Below are 17,076 nucleotides of genomic sequence, written 5' to 3' on the forward strand. Positions count from 1 at the left end.
GTAAAGGCACCGTGGATAAGAGTTCCCCTGTACATTATTCAAATGGCAAGTTAAAACATTTTTTTCAAAGAGAATTGTATGACTTGTCAGTCTCCAGCTTTCACTCCCTCTATCTCTCTGGCCGCTCTGAAGAAGGCTCATTACCCTAAACGTCAACTATGTTGACACTGTATTTTCATGTAAAACCACAGTTGTATTGATGCACATGTTGAGGTTATTTTAAAAATGTATACAAACTTTTAAAAATAGTTTTTCCAAGGAAGTCATGCAAAACCTGCACTGTATGCAGCTCACATTGTTAACGAAACTGGACTGTACTTTCTTCAAATATAGTAATTTACTGGTGGTTCAGATGTCTTGTGACCCCCCAATTAATTGACCCCTAAAATGTGTTTCCTTTGCATATTTATTTCTGCTTCAATTACATCTCACTGACAAAATATAACGATTTAGTAGAGAATTAAATGGTGATCACAAGATATCTGGACCACCACCCTTCACGGTGTTTCCAGTTTGACCACTCCTCTTAAGCGACAATGAAAAGCATGGAATGAGGAACTTCTTAAAGGAGCTGCGGTCGCCGTGTATCGAGATTGCTGGGTGTCGTTAGTCTAGGCACGGTACATTCATCTTCATCTACATGTACTTTTGAGAGACATTAACAGTGTTTAATGGTTAAGTGTTTTATACTCATAGCCACTGGTGAGCCAGCTGGGGTTTCTTCTATAGAAATGTTCAAGTGCCACAAGGCGTATTTGCATGATTTGACAGTCAAGTATCTCTAAAGCTAAGCAACATAACAGCGATATTAATTATTCATCGTTAGGTTCGTGCTCCAGTAGTACCATTTTGACACCAAGTTTGAACGATGCAGCCAAAACAAGTGGCAGCAATGGGGCTGATCTCTGGAATAATCTTGTTTACGTTCATCTCAATGGTAAGTGTGTAATACAGTTTATACCCACTACGAGAAGACGCTTCATACTGAGCTGCTCATAATCTATTTCGTTATCAAACATTGTCTCCCATCATCTTGCCAAGCCTCCGATGACTATTGACATAAAGCCGATGGCAAGTGTCGCTATATCCTTTCTGCTGCCAAAATGGTCTTTTCTCTCTCAACTGCCCGTGACTTTTCTTCGTTGCTTCGCAGACAATGAGAATTGACACTTATTTTGGGCTGCTTTCAATATAAAAAAACAAATACACGATGTGAGGTCTTTTAATCTCGTTGGCTGCTCCTTCAGTTTCGGATAGCCTGTTTCTTGCCGTTAATGTTTCAGATGTTTAAACTATTTAATAACTAGATATTTATATCGTCACTTGTGTATAATTGCATTACACCTCTCTTTAAAAGTACATATGAATACTCTTAAGATGTCATCCTAACCATTGGGGCTCTGCAACCATCACAATGCAGGGTAAAACATAAATCTTGGGATAACAGAATCTGAATATGTATTTATCCTGGAGGAATCCGATGAGCTATGAAGCTCTTTTTCACAGTTGTCCAGTACCTACAAGGCAGATAACACGATATATAGTTAAATAAAATATCTATGACTGATATAACAAACTCTGTAAAAAAGTAAGACTCGATTTTAAAATCCAAAAAAACCATGATATCACAAACATTAGGATCTCACATTGCTTTTGTATCTCACTGCTACATAGCAGGCTGTCACACACCCTTACAAGAAGCAGCAGCAGCAAAGCCATCGACAATGGAAGCATATGAGTTTGAGCTTGATTTGAAGCTTTCGTGACTGCAGGAATCCATACTCTTTGGCTCTTTCGGTAAAGTCACGTAGGTATAAAATAAAATAAATCACGACGTTTCGATCGCAATACAAGCGGTCGTCCTCAGGCGGAAAAAATATAATCCAGCAGTGGAACTGCTGAACCAGCGAGACAGCTGTTACAACAAGAGGCTAATATGTGGCGATGGGCATGCAAGTGGGGTCTGAGCTGGAAAAGAATTCCACCCCCGGACGCAAGCACGTCAGTTGTGTTAATGGGGGAGATTAGGGAGAGAGTGATTAGGGAGGGAGATTAGCGTGAATGAGCTTCCGTCGCCGCATAAGAGTATCATGTCCGCATATGCACACAGCAGTGTTAATGAGAGATTAGCACCATGAGAGTGCAATCCAAAGGACATGTGAGCATGATAGTGCAATCCAAAGGACATATGAGCATGAGAGTGCAATCCAAAGGGCATGTGAGCATGAGAGTGCAATCCAAAGGACATGTGAGCATGATAGTGCAATCCAAAGGACAAGGGAGAGATCTTAGAGAGAGGCATAGAGAGTGAGAGACACAGAGAATTGGAAATTACAGCTGACATAGGCAGGTAGGATGGGGACATCACAGTTAAGACTTTACCTGGTTAATAACGCTCTTGAGTCTGTTTACGTGACAACCCTTACTAGTTGGTTGTGTTGGGCAGTGGCAGGTGAACGACACATATTTACGTGATATAACCCAATAAACCTCTACTGTGGTTCACAGGGTAAGTTTTTAATTTCATTATTTTGAATCGCTTATGATTTCAGAATATACAGTGGTACCTCGGAGATCGAACTTAATTCGTTCCAGAAGGCCATTCGAACACCGATTTGTTCGAACACTGAATTAATTTTCCCCATAAGAATTAATGTAAATGACATTAATTGGTTCTAGACACAAGAAATATCTCATTATAAAGCATTTTTACACGAAGTTTACAGTAATTACATGCATAAAATCATAAAAAAACAATAAATAAATGGAATAAATGAATAAATATATGAAATAAATTAACATTGAACTTCACTTTACCTGTCGTAAGGAGAGTTGATGGCTTGAGTGGAAGGTAGTGAGGAGGTGGTGGTGGTATTATTGTTTGGAAGGGGAGTCCCCTTCCATAATAACGTCGGGGAACTGCCCTTCTGGGGTTCTTTCTCTTTTGTGCCTCTTCTCTGCCACTAACTGAGTCACTTGAGCTCTTTCTGACTAATAACGTATCTAAAGAGGTTTGTTTTTGCCTCATATGGTAAAACCTTTGTCTGGACAAGCGTCATGCACGCTGGCCATACGCGTCTCAGCCATACAGGTTCTTTCAAGTTGTGATTGCCCGTTCGACCTCCGAATTTCGTTGGGTTTCCGAGGCAAAATTTTTTCGGAAATATTGTTTGAACACCGATTTGTTCGAGTTCTGGTGCATTCGATCTCCGAGGCTCTACTTTATATGTATTCATCTTTTGCAAAATAGGGCGGTGAAGCTTCCCTCTCCAGCCGACTTGGTTATAAAGGACCTGTGTTCCAAGAGGAGTCGTTAACAGAGGTATTACTGTATTTACTTACCTTAGAAATAATTTTGTGTTACACTTAATTAGATCTGTATAAAATATTAACACGTTGCATAATACATGATACAATGATATATAATTGTTAGCAACATCATCAAATAAACGTGAACATCAATATCAACATGATCATATCTGCAGCATTAACCTTTTTATGCAGAGCCACAGCCCATCATCTGAAGTTAAGCTTTTGTCCAGAAAGTATGAAGGCCCATTGCAATATTTGCCTGGTCAAGACTTGTCAGTGACATGGGCCATGATGCTGGGTACTCTGTAAAAAAAAAGGAACTGCATCATCAGCATAGTTGAGATCAGTAAACAGTTTGTCCCCAGCAACCCTTAATCAATCTTTTATCCTTTTTGTATCTAATAGATTTGCCAAATTCTGAGTAAAGGTTTTGGTTAGCCTCATTTCTCAAGTTTAGAATACTGTGAGAATGGGCCTGCCACTTTCTCTTAGCTAACTGGAACCTCCATCAGCCTGTTTCTTGGGCAGTGTGCTTGACTAATTTTCAGAGGGGGGGCCACTTTCGCCGATAACACATCATCAGTGTGAGGGCCGCCACACATTTGAAACCATTGGGGTTGACAGCAGCACAATGGGGAGTGTTTTCACATTTGTGTAATGTCGGGGGATGCACGTCAGGGGGCGCACTAAAGGCCACTAGGCGCTGCGAGTGGCCCGCGGGCCTTGCAATGAAGCACACTGATGTAGGGCGATCTGGACTGGCTAACCAGCACAGTAGTCGCACCTGCACGTGTCCGAGTCCCAAACCTACCCATCTCCCCTCGGCATCAGGAGAGGGGAATTATGTCATTCCTAAATGTAAACAATGCTCGTATTCTCGATATCAATGTTAACTGTACAGAGCCCAAATAATTATGGGGTTGATGGTCAAGAGTAGGTATTCACAATTAGTCTTTTTAAATAATGTTTAAAATAGAAATTTCAAGTCGAATATTTGTATTATTATTTAAGTAATACATTATTTTTTTCGTTTTTCCTTCAGGGCAATAGAACGAAATGAGACTGGAAAATGTAGGCATACAGTATAGACAAGACAGTACAAGCAAGGCAGTACACATACAACAGACAGTACAAACGATACACTGTGCGAAGCAGACGAGGCTTAACAGGCAAGACAAAAATATATTGAATTGATCTTGAATCACGATAATAAGTAGAATCGCAGGGGATATGGAGTAGAGTGAATCGTTACCTGTATTATTGAGTCATTGTTGCTTACACGTAGCTGTGCCCTAACTCTTGTTCTACTTTAATTTTATGTTAAGGTTGAGTATAATGAATGCGAAGATAAAGGACAATACAGAGCAGTGAAAGGGTTTTGCTGCCACCTCTGTCCTGCAGGTAACCAAGCAAAGCAGTAACACATTGTGACTAACAATGCATCCACTGCCCTATGTGGTCAAATGTTAGTTTGTAGAGTGTGTGTTTTTCATGTAGACAATATAAGCGATTGATGATTGTATTTGCAAAGAATACCACATTTAAATTATGACAATGCTTGCAACAGAGCATTAATATAGCTGGGAAGGCCAAAGTTGATCACCATTACCAATGGGCGAGGTTATTTTGAATCAGCTGTTCAGTACTCAGCTGTGTGTTAATGCCCATAGAGAGTATTTGGCTGCTATAAATGTCCGTACGATAAACTATCATTTGTAACCAGGTCGCTTCTGAAAAATAGCTTAGTGGGCCTTACCTAGTAAAAAGCAAAAAAAATCTGACATGCCTTTTTTCTTTGCTCAAATGAAATACCCTGTGACATAATTTACTACAGCAGACCATAGCGTCACATTAAAAGGCAGAAATGGATGTTTTGGATAAACATCAATTAGAAATGCATACAGATTGAATAACGTGTTTGTAGTAAAACGTATTGAGATGTAATATTTAATCAAACACGTTATTTTCGGACCCCATAATTACTTTAACTTGTCCATTTTACAGGAAACATGTGGCTTGATGACTGCTTTTCCGATGGCGACCAATCTTTCTGCACATCTTGTATGCCAGGGAAGAGCTACATGGACATTGCAAACCGTGATCCTCAATGCAAAAAGTGCAGTACCTGCAATATTCTCTGTAAGAGTTCCACATCAGTAGGTCGTATGTGTGTATGTCATCTGAGTGTGGAGATGCATGCATAAAAAGTTAATAAATCACTCTATATTCTTGGTTGTTTTGGTAAAGTCACGTAGAAGGGAAACAATAAAATAATAAAAATTTAAAACAATTAAATTCTCACGACGTTTCGACTGCAACACAAGCAATCATCATCAGGTGTGAAAACCACAGCAAAAATCACTCTATGTTAATTAAAACAACTAAATCGATGAGAAAGTGCGTTGGATCACCTTGCAATTCGGTTGAAAGTGTATTGTGGTGGTAAAACATTGTAATAAGAATATAAAGGTCTGTGAAATCTGAGATTGGTTGAAACCATATTGCTTGATAGGCTGCACCCAAGATTCCATCTGTGAATAGACCATAGATGACAAGGGTCGATTCATGAGAAAGGTGGGCTGAGCAAAAACAATCTGAAGTTATTTCATGGAGTCACAACACTCCAAGTGGGACTCGCTTTACTCCACAATTGGCTGGGGTTGGAGTTTGAAGAAATGTGCAGACAGTGGGCTCTAATCTTGGAGCTGATATTTAATCTCAACTTGAGCAGGGTGGTATCCATCTTGTTGCTACATATGACCATTATATCACGAAATTCATGAGAAAGGTCCTCCATCTTAAATAGTAAAAAAATATGTCTGTCAAGATATTAAGCTGCTTGAATGAAGAAGACTGATGATGGCACAGGCAGTTGGAGCTGGCACTTTCCGGTTGCACGGCGGGCCAGCATGGCGACAAGATGGCCTGTCGAGTTTTACACCAATTATCTCCAGAAGTTGCAGCAATTGAAAAGGCAATACACAAAGTGGAAATGTATCTTAAGTTGGTAATGTAGGATTGTCTAAGAACAGGAAAATTTCGATTTAAAGCTTTCGTGACTGCAATGATTAATCTTCTTTGGTTCTTTCGGTAAAGTCACGTAGAATGAGAATAAAATAATAATATGTCTTAATTAAAAGGAGACATGATGGTTCAATGAGCCACTCTGTCTACAGGAAAGCTACCCATACAGATGCTTACTTGAAACCGAATTCCCACTACCATCCATCCCAGAAGAACTCCCTCATCAAGACTCTATACCATAGAGCCCAATGCATTTCCGACCAGGAACACATTACCAGTGAACTCAAGCACGTACACCAGGCTCTCAGGGCTAATGGTTACTCCGACTACACAATCCGCAAAGCCATCACTCCAGTCATGAAGAAGGATCCTCTTGTGGAGCCACTCAAAACCATCACCTTACCCTACATTGCAGGGGTCACTAAAAAGATCTCCAAAATCCTGAATAAACACAAGATCCAGGTCCGATTCAACACAGTACATAAAATCCGTGATTTAGTTCCATCTGTAAAAGATGCTGTTCCAGACATACAGTACCCGGGCGTTTACAAACTAAAGTGCCTCTGTGGTAGTAGCTACATTGGAGAAACCAAACGACATATCTCGGACTGCATCCGCGAACATAAAGCAGACTTGAAACACGGTAGGACGAACTCCTCTGCCGTGGCAGATCACTGTTATAATTCAGTGGGCTCACATGACATTGACTTCTCCAAGACGGAGGTTCTTTGCAAACCAACCAGCTACCATGAGAGATTCGTTCATGAGGCCATTCACATATACAAGCACAGAGACAATTTCAACCGAGAAGATGGATTCTGGCTTAGTAACCATTGGAAAGATGTTTTAAACCATTTCTGTTCTTAATTAATTGTATTTTACGATGACCTTCAGACCGCAGCTCTTTCCCCAGCATTGACTCTTAATACCTCTCACACCACGGTTAATGGTATGGTTTACAACATGGAGTATAATAGCGCCTCGCAGCTGTCTCTCTCCCCCTCCTCTGTTCCGACCATGGATGAACTCATCCGTCTGAACGGGGCCCGTAGCTATCCGTGGTGCTAAAGTTGAGGGTAAGAATCCACCCATTTTTTTGCCATATAGCATTGTGATATATAACGACTTATTGTTGGTAGCTTAGCTGATTGTAGAATATAGAGTTTATTGATAACATTAAGGTAATTTATATTTTTTTATTGGTTCACTATATAGTACTGTGAATAGCTCAGATGTGGTGGCCTTGACTTCAACATAGTCATTTCTGTGGCCAGTCACTAGCTAATCACTCAGTTATTTCAATGCTAAATTCGCCTAGTTATTTCAATGCTAAATTCTCCTGTTTGATTTGTACTAAGTGCCTCGGTGAATGTGTATGCTCTGACTTTAACGTAGCTATTTCTGTGACCAGTTACAAGCTAATCACTCAGCTATTTCAATGCTAAATTCTATGCTAATTCCTTTGTCAAGGGGTGCCTCTGCGGATGTGTATGCTTTAACTTAGCTATTTCAATGCTAAATTCTATGCTAATTCCTTTATCAAGGGGTGCCTCTGCGGATATGTTTGCTTTAACTTTTAACATAGCTATTTCTGTGACCAGTCACAAGCTAATCACTCAGCCATTTCAATGCTAAATTATATGCTAATTCCTTTGTCAAGGCGCTTTGTTTCCTCTCACACAGCTTAAAGGTCGTGATCTGAACGTGGCTCTTTCACTCCTGCGCTGTCCTACCAGACAGTCTCGTCCCTTCACCTGATGAAGGCCGCTTGTGTTGTGGCCGAAACGTCGTGAGAATATTATTGTGTTATTTTATTTTATCAATTTATTATTTTATTCTCATTCTACGTGACTTTACCGAAAGAACCAAAGAACAGGAAAATTATTTAAAAATACGAAAAGCTAAAATTAAACCATTAAAGAAGGATTAACACACGCACAGGAATCTTGAGAGAGAAATCATATACACAGATGATGTCACTGGAAGCCTTATCACTTCCTATTTTAGAGTTGAGATTAATATGTCCTTGTTAGTCACAACTCACCTAAAATGTCCAGAATATCAGTCAATAGGGTCCATGGCAGCATCTACTAAGCCACTATCTCCATTAAAACAATGAAATGCTGGCAGATTACAGGCAATGTCACGCGGATAAATTATTTTTTATCATCTTTTTTTCTTATACACATATCGCCACAGGTGAGACGAGATTAGATAAACTCACCTCATGTCGCCTCGGTTATAATTCCAATAATTGTTTGAGTTGACCTGCGGTGAGGCATGCATTATCGAATGCCATGCTACAGGTAAATGTGACCCACTGTGATTATAATGAACAAAGAATAGCTCCTCTCATCCATACATTCGAATCAGAATCTTAATTTCCACTGAAGGAATCCGATTAGCTTTGAAGTTCCTTTTCACAGATGTCTAGGAGGGGCGGATCAGCAAGTTACAACAAAGATTCGTTTATCAATTACCCTGTTCTCCAAGCCATCAAATATTATACAAGTTCCATCGTATTACCAAATTGTAATGTACACTATGCTAAAGTTATAGCTACTTGGGACATGTTGCCAAGACCAACATTTTGTACATTAAACAAACAGTACAGTATAAATTTCGATTTAAAGCTTTCGTGACTGCAAGGATGCATCTTCTTTGGTTCTTTCGGTAAAGTCACGTAGAATGAGAATAAAATAATAAATTGATAAAATAATATCATTGTGTTATTTTATATTATCAATTTATTATTTTATTCTCATTCTACGTGACTTTACCGAAAGAACCAAAGAAGAAACAGTACAGTACTGCAATTAAACTAAGTTTCCTTTTGTTCTCTGATGTGTAGATGAAGATGTTCAACAGGACTGTACTGTCACTAGTGACACTGTGTGTCAGTGTAAGGATGGATACAGTCGGCCTCATCCTTCACAGCCTTGTGGAGTTACATCAAACACAGGTGAGAAATTTCATATTCGTCTCTATCGCCTCTGATACCAAGATATTCAATTAAGAGCGATTGGCATCAGGAAATGCACAAACTTGCAAATGGTAAAGAATTTACACATCTTGGACGTCATTGAAATCTTGTCAGTCGGGCTGTTTCGAGTATTAAGGTACCAGGCAGAGCTTCGTACTTGCCCCATTATTATGCATTTATTAACTGACATGCCACACACATCGGAGAAATGTATACACATGATATTTCCCTTACTACACATGTGTGAAGTCTCTTCCTTCACCAAGGACCAAACCGTGAATATTTCAGACATTGGCAACTCCATACAAGACCATGGCTACAGCATTCCATTGGAACAATTAGCTAGTAATTGCTGAACCAAATGTCTATTTGCAGCAAGGAAGTCTATAATCAGCCATTGCTAAAATATTTTGGGGGTACTGTTGATCGAAACCAGATCTACCATTGAAGATTGATGAAAAAATGTAACCTTATCGAGAAACTTACAGACACTAGTTGGAGAGCAGATGTGCTTACACTACACATTCATCTTATACCTGTTTTATATTTGCACATCCGAGCTATGCTGGGGCCATGCCATGGCAGCGTGGCATGAGATACTTTTCCACTGCACAAGTTGACCCATGCCATTGTTGTCACATGCAATTCTGGATATCAAAACGACTGTCGATGACGCAGTTATACTGAGTTGTGCTGACTGATTTCACGCTAGTTGTGAATCAGACATGCACACACAAGTATACTTTACACAACACTCTGCGCTCCTCTTTGGGCTAAGAGGTACCACACCAACGAACATCTTAAACATTACAATGAGGATTGTCACCAGCAAAATAAAGTTAACTATTTTACTCTGGCTCTCTGTGCTATAGAACATGTCTCTTATAGATGTCTGCAAACAGCAAATAAATACTCATGATTACAGCTGAATTTAATCAATCCTAACCTGCCCATCTAAAAAGCTCGAGAAATATATTAAACTACTGCTTGAGATCGTGCAAGTCAAAGCCTTTATATTTGAGTTTCAGCACATCAAATAAATGGCGAAAGATTTGTGTGAATACTAGTATGATTAAGAAGCATCGGATTGCTGATCCCTCTAAAAAGAGATTTCATCTTCCTTAAAAACAGTAGTTTACATTAAACCAGAAGAATGTAAATCATGGTAGATCAGCACTACTACTTTCACAAGTACAAATTGAAGACCATGGCATGCAATTGCAGAAACGTCGATCATATAGTGAACCAATGACCTCTAAAAATGCAAAACATGCTTTAAAGAAATCCACTGCCCATCAACTGAAGGCTATTCATAGCTAATTAATTTAGACTAATTAATTTAGAGATTTGTGAGTTGCTATTCATTCAGATACATGAAAGAGAAAGAATGGGAGGACAATTATTCAGAATGACAACAGGTGGAAAAAACTTAGCAATGGTACATTAATCTAGGTGGTACATCAATAGTACATCAACCTAGACAAAGATGTCAAGACATTTATTTTATAACACGCGACTATCTATTGTGATTAGAATTTCTGAATATTTACTGGATCTGGACAGGACCAGTTCAGATGGCAGTGATGCTTGCCGTGGCTGGTAACAAACTCGCATTGCCAGGGTCATGGGACATTGCGCAAACCACTGCACCACCTTTGCTCCCCCATTCCTATGTCAATCTACTGTGCTTCAAGTATTAAACTGGTTGATTTTCTGATGAAGTGCTCATGCTATGTTTGTCATAATAATGAGCCAGCATAGCCGAGATTGTGGATTGTATACCCCAAGCGCAAATGGTTGCAGGTGGATGGTTTGGAGGTGATCCTCCTTCCAACTTGCGTTTTGCAGTTCAGACAATCCATGCAGTTTCTCAAAAGAGCTCAGCGCGGGTAAAACATTTCGAATATTATGGCTACATAGATATGAATTCAATTACTTAACCGTACAATCTGAAATAATAAAAAAAATCAAGCACAGTGTTTTTCACACTGCAAGGCACCATTCTGAAGATCCCATTGGAGTTAAAATCAGGTTATTCTGTGTTCTTGCACAATTGTAAAAATATGTTTTCGTATTTTTTTGTGGATTGTGTGTAATCGACAAACGAAACCAAAATTCAGACTTAATTTGAAGCTTTCGTGACTGCAGGAATTACTCTTTGTTTTTTTCGGTAAAGTCACTTATAAATAAGAAATAATAAAATAGCATAATAGTGTACGACGTTTCGGTTGCAACACAAGCAGCCATCATCAGGTACAGAAGAGCTAAATTTAGGAGAGAGGGGAAACACATAACCTCAGATGTATATACAGACTCCCAAGTAGGGGGAACTGACACAGATACAACAGGGGACACAGAGAGAGAAGCATACCAGACAAACAGGGTTTAGCAAAATTTTTGGAACCATGTAAAGCAACACAGACGGTCGGTCAAAACACAATTAACGCATAGTCCGGTTGACCACGTTATTTCAAAGATTGCTAAATTGAAAGTTAAGTATGAAACTCAAAATACAGACCGCACACACACACACACAGACATCCAAGAAGAGCGAACCAGCACAGAGACAAGCACACAGTAAAGTCGCCTTAAATAGGCAGCGAAGGTAAGGCTGAGAGACAATGGAACAAAATTAGCATGAGGTATGCATGGAGCAGAGTGGGGGGCGGCAGCACACAATGGGACAAATCAGCATGAGGTAGTGGGGATCGACAGCACCCACTCGGAAGCAACAAGGCCCATACACAGGCAGAGACAGCACAGAGACACAAATCCAAGCCAAGACACAAAGTGCGCAATAAGTTCAACATATGTGGATCATGGGTGTTATATTATAAAACCGTACTATGCTGGTTAGTGGGGGGTTGCTGAAGAGGGGTTGCATAGATTCAAAGTACAACAACAAATCTTGCTACCATGTCTCTTGTTTCCCACCACAGCATGTTAAAAATAATATATACTTTGATCCATCAGGCTTGCTTGTGCATATGTACTTCATGAAGCAGATCACTACAGCAAAGCTAATGTAGTGTGGAACTGACCAGTTATAACAATGTTTGTGGATAGCTCTTGCCTACAACATCTAGCTGTCTGGCATTTGTTTAATTGGCCACACTGCTGATGAGACTACACTTATAAACCATCCCCCAAGTTTGCTACTTAAATACATGTTACTAGACAACATTGCTCCCAAATTTAAATTTGTTGATGCACTGATATAAAAGCATAGGCACTGGTGTCGATGTAACATTATTTCAGAGGGTGTTATGCAATAGCCTTGGCATTTAATTGTATATGTCAATATATATGCTGAATGTTTATCCTCTGCCTTTTGCTGCCTGCAGAAAAAAACATTGCAATTCCTGCTGGAATTGGGACCTTCATGCTTCTGGTGGTGGTGGTGGCCTTATTGATTTATCGGAAGAAGAAATGCTTATACCCCTTTGGTAAGAAACATTACAGCATTTTACGTAATTTTCATTGTTTAATAATGAGACGAATTCTTCCACGAGTGGCCCAGCTGTGATTCATGAGACAACAAATCAGGGCTGTAGATTAATTGGAAGACTTCCCAGTGCACATCACAAAAACTTGAAGGGAAATGGGCAATGTCCAAGATAAGACTAAGCAGTAATCCTGCTTATTACAATGTTATTGAGCAGCATTTGAATCATGCAAAATATTCACTTAAGATTCTAGTCAACAATTACACTGTATAACATTTTTATTCCCCTTGGTATTAAGTGTTATTTCCAAATTGCTTATGCCTCCATACACTTTGCTTTTGTGACCAGGACAGTGATATTTTGAAATTTTCCAGAACATTATTGATAGATTCAGTGCTGAGTAAACTTGGAGTAACTTCTAGAACATTCTAGAACTTTCCAGTAATATAAATAGAAGCCTTGAGACCACTAGTTCAGTTTAGTTCCAGTGGCCTAAGTGAATACATATCTGCATTTTTCTGAGATGGCATCAAGAGGCTGCAAGAATCCAGCAGACGCATTTTGCTATGTCTGCGGCCAATTTATCAAGACAAGAGCAAAAAAGTGCTCTGTGGAAGCATCTGCTAAGATGTGTGAGGCCTACAAGGCATATTTTGGCATGCCTGTTGGGGATCAAGACAAACCCTGGGCACCTCATTTCACCTGCGAGCAATACAAAAAAACTCTGGAAGATAAGATGGACAATTATTGCTCGGAAATTTAAGTTATTACATTTGTTATTTTTTTAATAAATTGTAAAAAAATTATAATGTTTTACAGTTTTCGATTTTATTGAAAAAATATATCATATATGAAAAATGTTGTGAGAATCTCTTACACATTAGTCACGCGTAAAATCCACTGACCACTCAAGCAACTGCTACTTCTGCATAGTGGACCCTTCCAAATATCCGGACCTTCCTTCATCCATCGCCCCGGTTCCACACTGCCATGAGCTCCCCGTACCCACTCCTCCGGACAGAGAGCAGCGGTCTTGAGAACAGAGCAGCAAGTAAGAGAGCGAGGTAGATGTTGTAGATCCAGATGACAATTTCAGAGGTGGAGCTGAGGAGAGAAACCCATACTACCCCAACGAAAGATACCTCAACGACTTGATCAGAGATCTTGGTCTCACCAAGTCCAATGCCGACCTTTTGACGTCTAGGCTCAAGCAGTGGAACTTGTTGGATGAAAGTGTGCAAGTCGCAGAACAACGTCAAGTGGGAGCCACTGATGGACCCCCGGAAGGTGCTGATGCCACCACTGCACATCAAATTGGGCCTTATGAAACAATTTGTCAGAGCTGTAGATAAGGAGTTGGCAGCCTTCAAGTACCTTCAAGACTTCTTCCCTAAGCTGTATGAGGCAAAGGTCAAAGCCGGTATCTTCGTAGGACCACAAATAAAGAAGATCCTGGAGTGCAATGAATTCCCCAAGAAGCTCACTAGTAAGGAGAAAGCGGCTTGGAACAGCTTTGTCGTAGTGGTTCGTGGCTTGCTGGGCAATTACAAGGTCGAAAACTATGTGGAGCTGGTTTAGACTCTGGTGAAGAACTACGGCACAATGGGCTGTAGGATGTCCCTCAAAGTCCATATCCTTGATGCTCATCTTGTTAAATATAAGGAGAACATGGGAGCGTACTCGGAGGAGCAAGTTGAGCGCTTCCACCAGGATATACTTGACTTTGAATCCCGCTAACAAGGACAGTATAATGAGAACATGATGGGAGACTTAATTTGTAGGCTGATTCGTGAAAGTTATTTACAGTATAATCATGAATCTCGAAAAACTACTCTCTTCTAAATATTTTGTAGTAATTGTTGTCTTGCTTTACTATAAATACATGTAATTTTGATTCATATGTTGTTTTTTTCTGACTTTATGTGAACAAAAATACACATTAGCCCGTATTCTCATTGAAAATAGGTACATTTCTAAATATCACTGTCCTGGTCACAAAAGCAAAGTTTGTGCGGAATAATAGGCATTTTCTATACTTTTTAGGCATCAGCAATTACGAAATAACACTTACTACCCAGGAACAAAAATTGTCTTACATGGTGTTATGAATGGGATGCATCTCCACATAGACACCACTATGTTCGTATAATAATTATATGGTGTTGATTTGTTTCAATGTTTCCTTGTTCATGCTTCACAAGACTCTTCAACATAACTAACTTCAACAAAATGTCACCAGACTTCCACCTAAATATTTCAAAAACACAAAATATCACGCAACTATACATGTGTAGTGTCTTAAAAAAATACTCACATCGACACGTTGTAAAAAGTCCCTTGCTTACACTTTATTCACCTGTTTTTGCGCCAGTTATTGGCACTCCTATAACTATCTGTACGGTCACATATACTTAACTTCTCCCCGCTCTCTTATTTATTCTGCACGTTACTTATCCTGCACTCAGCAGCTCTGCTCTCAGCGACTCCGCACACAGTGACGTCGCACTGAGCGACTCTGTACACAGTGACTTCGCACTCAGCGACTCTGCACACACCGTCTTCGCACTCAATGACTCCGCACACAGCGTCTTCGAACTCAGCGACTCTGCACACAGTAGCTCCACAGTCAACGACTCTGCACACAGCAACTTCGCATCTCCACCGCTGCCCTCACCTATGCTCCCTCAGACCTGCTCACCCGTCTGTCCCGGGCAGGGGGTTCAGCCAACACCCGCCTGGCGACGGCGTGAAGGTTAAGGTCCCATTGATGGCTAGAGCGGCAGTGGCGAGATGTCTTCACTCTTGGTTCCCGGCAACAACTCCCCTCGTTCACAAACACTCCCGCTTACAGTATATCCCCCTGCTCATCCCGAGTCCTCACGTGCTTACACTTTAGCTGCCGCCAGGCCGGCGCCAATTATCCCATTAATCTCTTATCATCACCCCCCATATCCCATCTCCTAGGTGTCAACCTCCGGTCACAGTGTAGCATCTGTTCGACCTCGGTTGCACCCGCTTCTCCCCTTAATTACTGGCGGTTTGTCTGTGCAAACCTCATTCTGCAAAGCACACACCTGTTTGCCCTCCGTTGCATCCGCTTAACTGCGTGCACCGCATATTTCTCTCCTCTACATATGCTTTACGGCAACACCCAAATTACCTATTCAATAGGACCTTCAGAACCTTACAAAGTATAGATTAAGATCCTGGAACCCAATTTGAGATCGAGCATAAGCTCTCAAAGTGCCCTCATTCAACTTTGAGTCCCGGGAGTGAGTAACCTGCAACACTGCCGAAGTTCTTAACTAGCATGGAATCACTGAGTCCACAGAAGAAACTACCAATTACAATTTGCCCTGCAAAAAATTGTCTGTATTTAATTGAATCGGAACATCATATGGCAGATGTAGCTATATTATGCACTGAAAATTTAAGAATAGCACGCAGTGTGATAGCAGACACAAATCTCAAACCTTGGAGCACATAGTCTGGCACTACCTGCTTTTAAAATACACTTGTAGGATTTCAGATAATCATCAGGCTATTCCTGCAACCGTTCACTGGTTCAGCAACCTCGACATAAATTTATCTTCCACCCGTACAATGCTACTCTACAATGTAATGTACATTGATACTGTGATCCAAGTGTTGGGTCGTAGAACCACGTGGAGACGAGGAATGCTGTAAGGGCTGTTGCCGTTTATTAACACTGTTACATTTGTAATAAACGACTTCCATGACGACTCTGGATTGGTGGCTTTTATTTAACAGAATGTCTGCACAGCTCTGCTCTCTCCATCCGGATGGCTTCCCTCTCTCTCTCTACTGCCGTGACGCGCACTCTCCCTCTTCCACCATCGTGGCGTGTGGCGTGTCTCTCTCTCTCTCTCTCTCCACGCTCGCCGCTGGCTGGCGGCGCATTGAGAGGAGAGAAGGCTTCACTGGCAGAGCCCGCCACGTGGCCGGTGGCGAGTAGAGGTAGGCGATGATGCAGTCCGGACTCCAGGCTCCCCACCTGACCAAGATTCCACTCACTGTCTCTCCTTATATTGCTCTCGGCGGAGCTAAGCTCCGCCTCAAGCCATGCCCCCTCGTGGAACCTTCCCGATGGTTCCTGTACAAACCCACAAGCTCCGCCCTTTGGCCCAGATGGAACCCATCCTTCTGATCGGATATTAGTTACCCAGCAGTGACTATGCAATTAACCCTCGTCGTTCCTTAGATGGCGCTCTCTCATTACACATTCAACACTATAAACTCACACCAGAGGTAGGTGCTCTCTAATTTGGTCCTTATCCCGGACCCCCGAAC

The 17,076-nt window shown here is 40.8% G+C and overlaps 1 protein-coding gene across 1 annotated transcript in view; it reads left to right on the forward strand.

The window, feature by feature from the left end:
* The first annotated feature begins 569 nt into the window (after positions 1-569).
* Positions 570-17,076, forward strand: part of LOC142918194 (uncharacterized) — a 29,612-nt gene continuing 13,105 nt past the window's right edge. The window contains exons 1-6 of the mRNA XM_076062350.1: positions 570-937; positions 3,251-3,322; positions 4,638-4,713; positions 5,317-5,451; positions 9,188-9,298; positions 12,664-12,765. Coding sequence (XP_075918465.1) covers positions 869-937; positions 3,251-3,322; positions 4,638-4,713; positions 5,317-5,451; positions 9,188-9,298; positions 12,664-12,765 — 565 coding nt within the window. The 5' untranslated portion in view covers positions 570-868. The remainder of the gene's footprint in view (positions 938-3,250; positions 3,323-4,637; positions 4,714-5,316; positions 5,452-9,187; positions 9,299-12,663; positions 12,766-17,076) is intronic.

This window comes from Petromyzon marinus, chromosome 1 (assembly GCF_048934315.1).
Source record: "Petromyzon marinus isolate PM22_M1 ecotype Great Lakes invasive population chromosome 1, UKy_Petmar_22M1.pri1.0, whole genome shotgun sequence".
In the NCBI taxonomy this organism is placed as follows: Eukaryota; Metazoa; Chordata; class Hyperoartia; order Petromyzontiformes; family Petromyzontidae; genus Petromyzon; species Petromyzon marinus.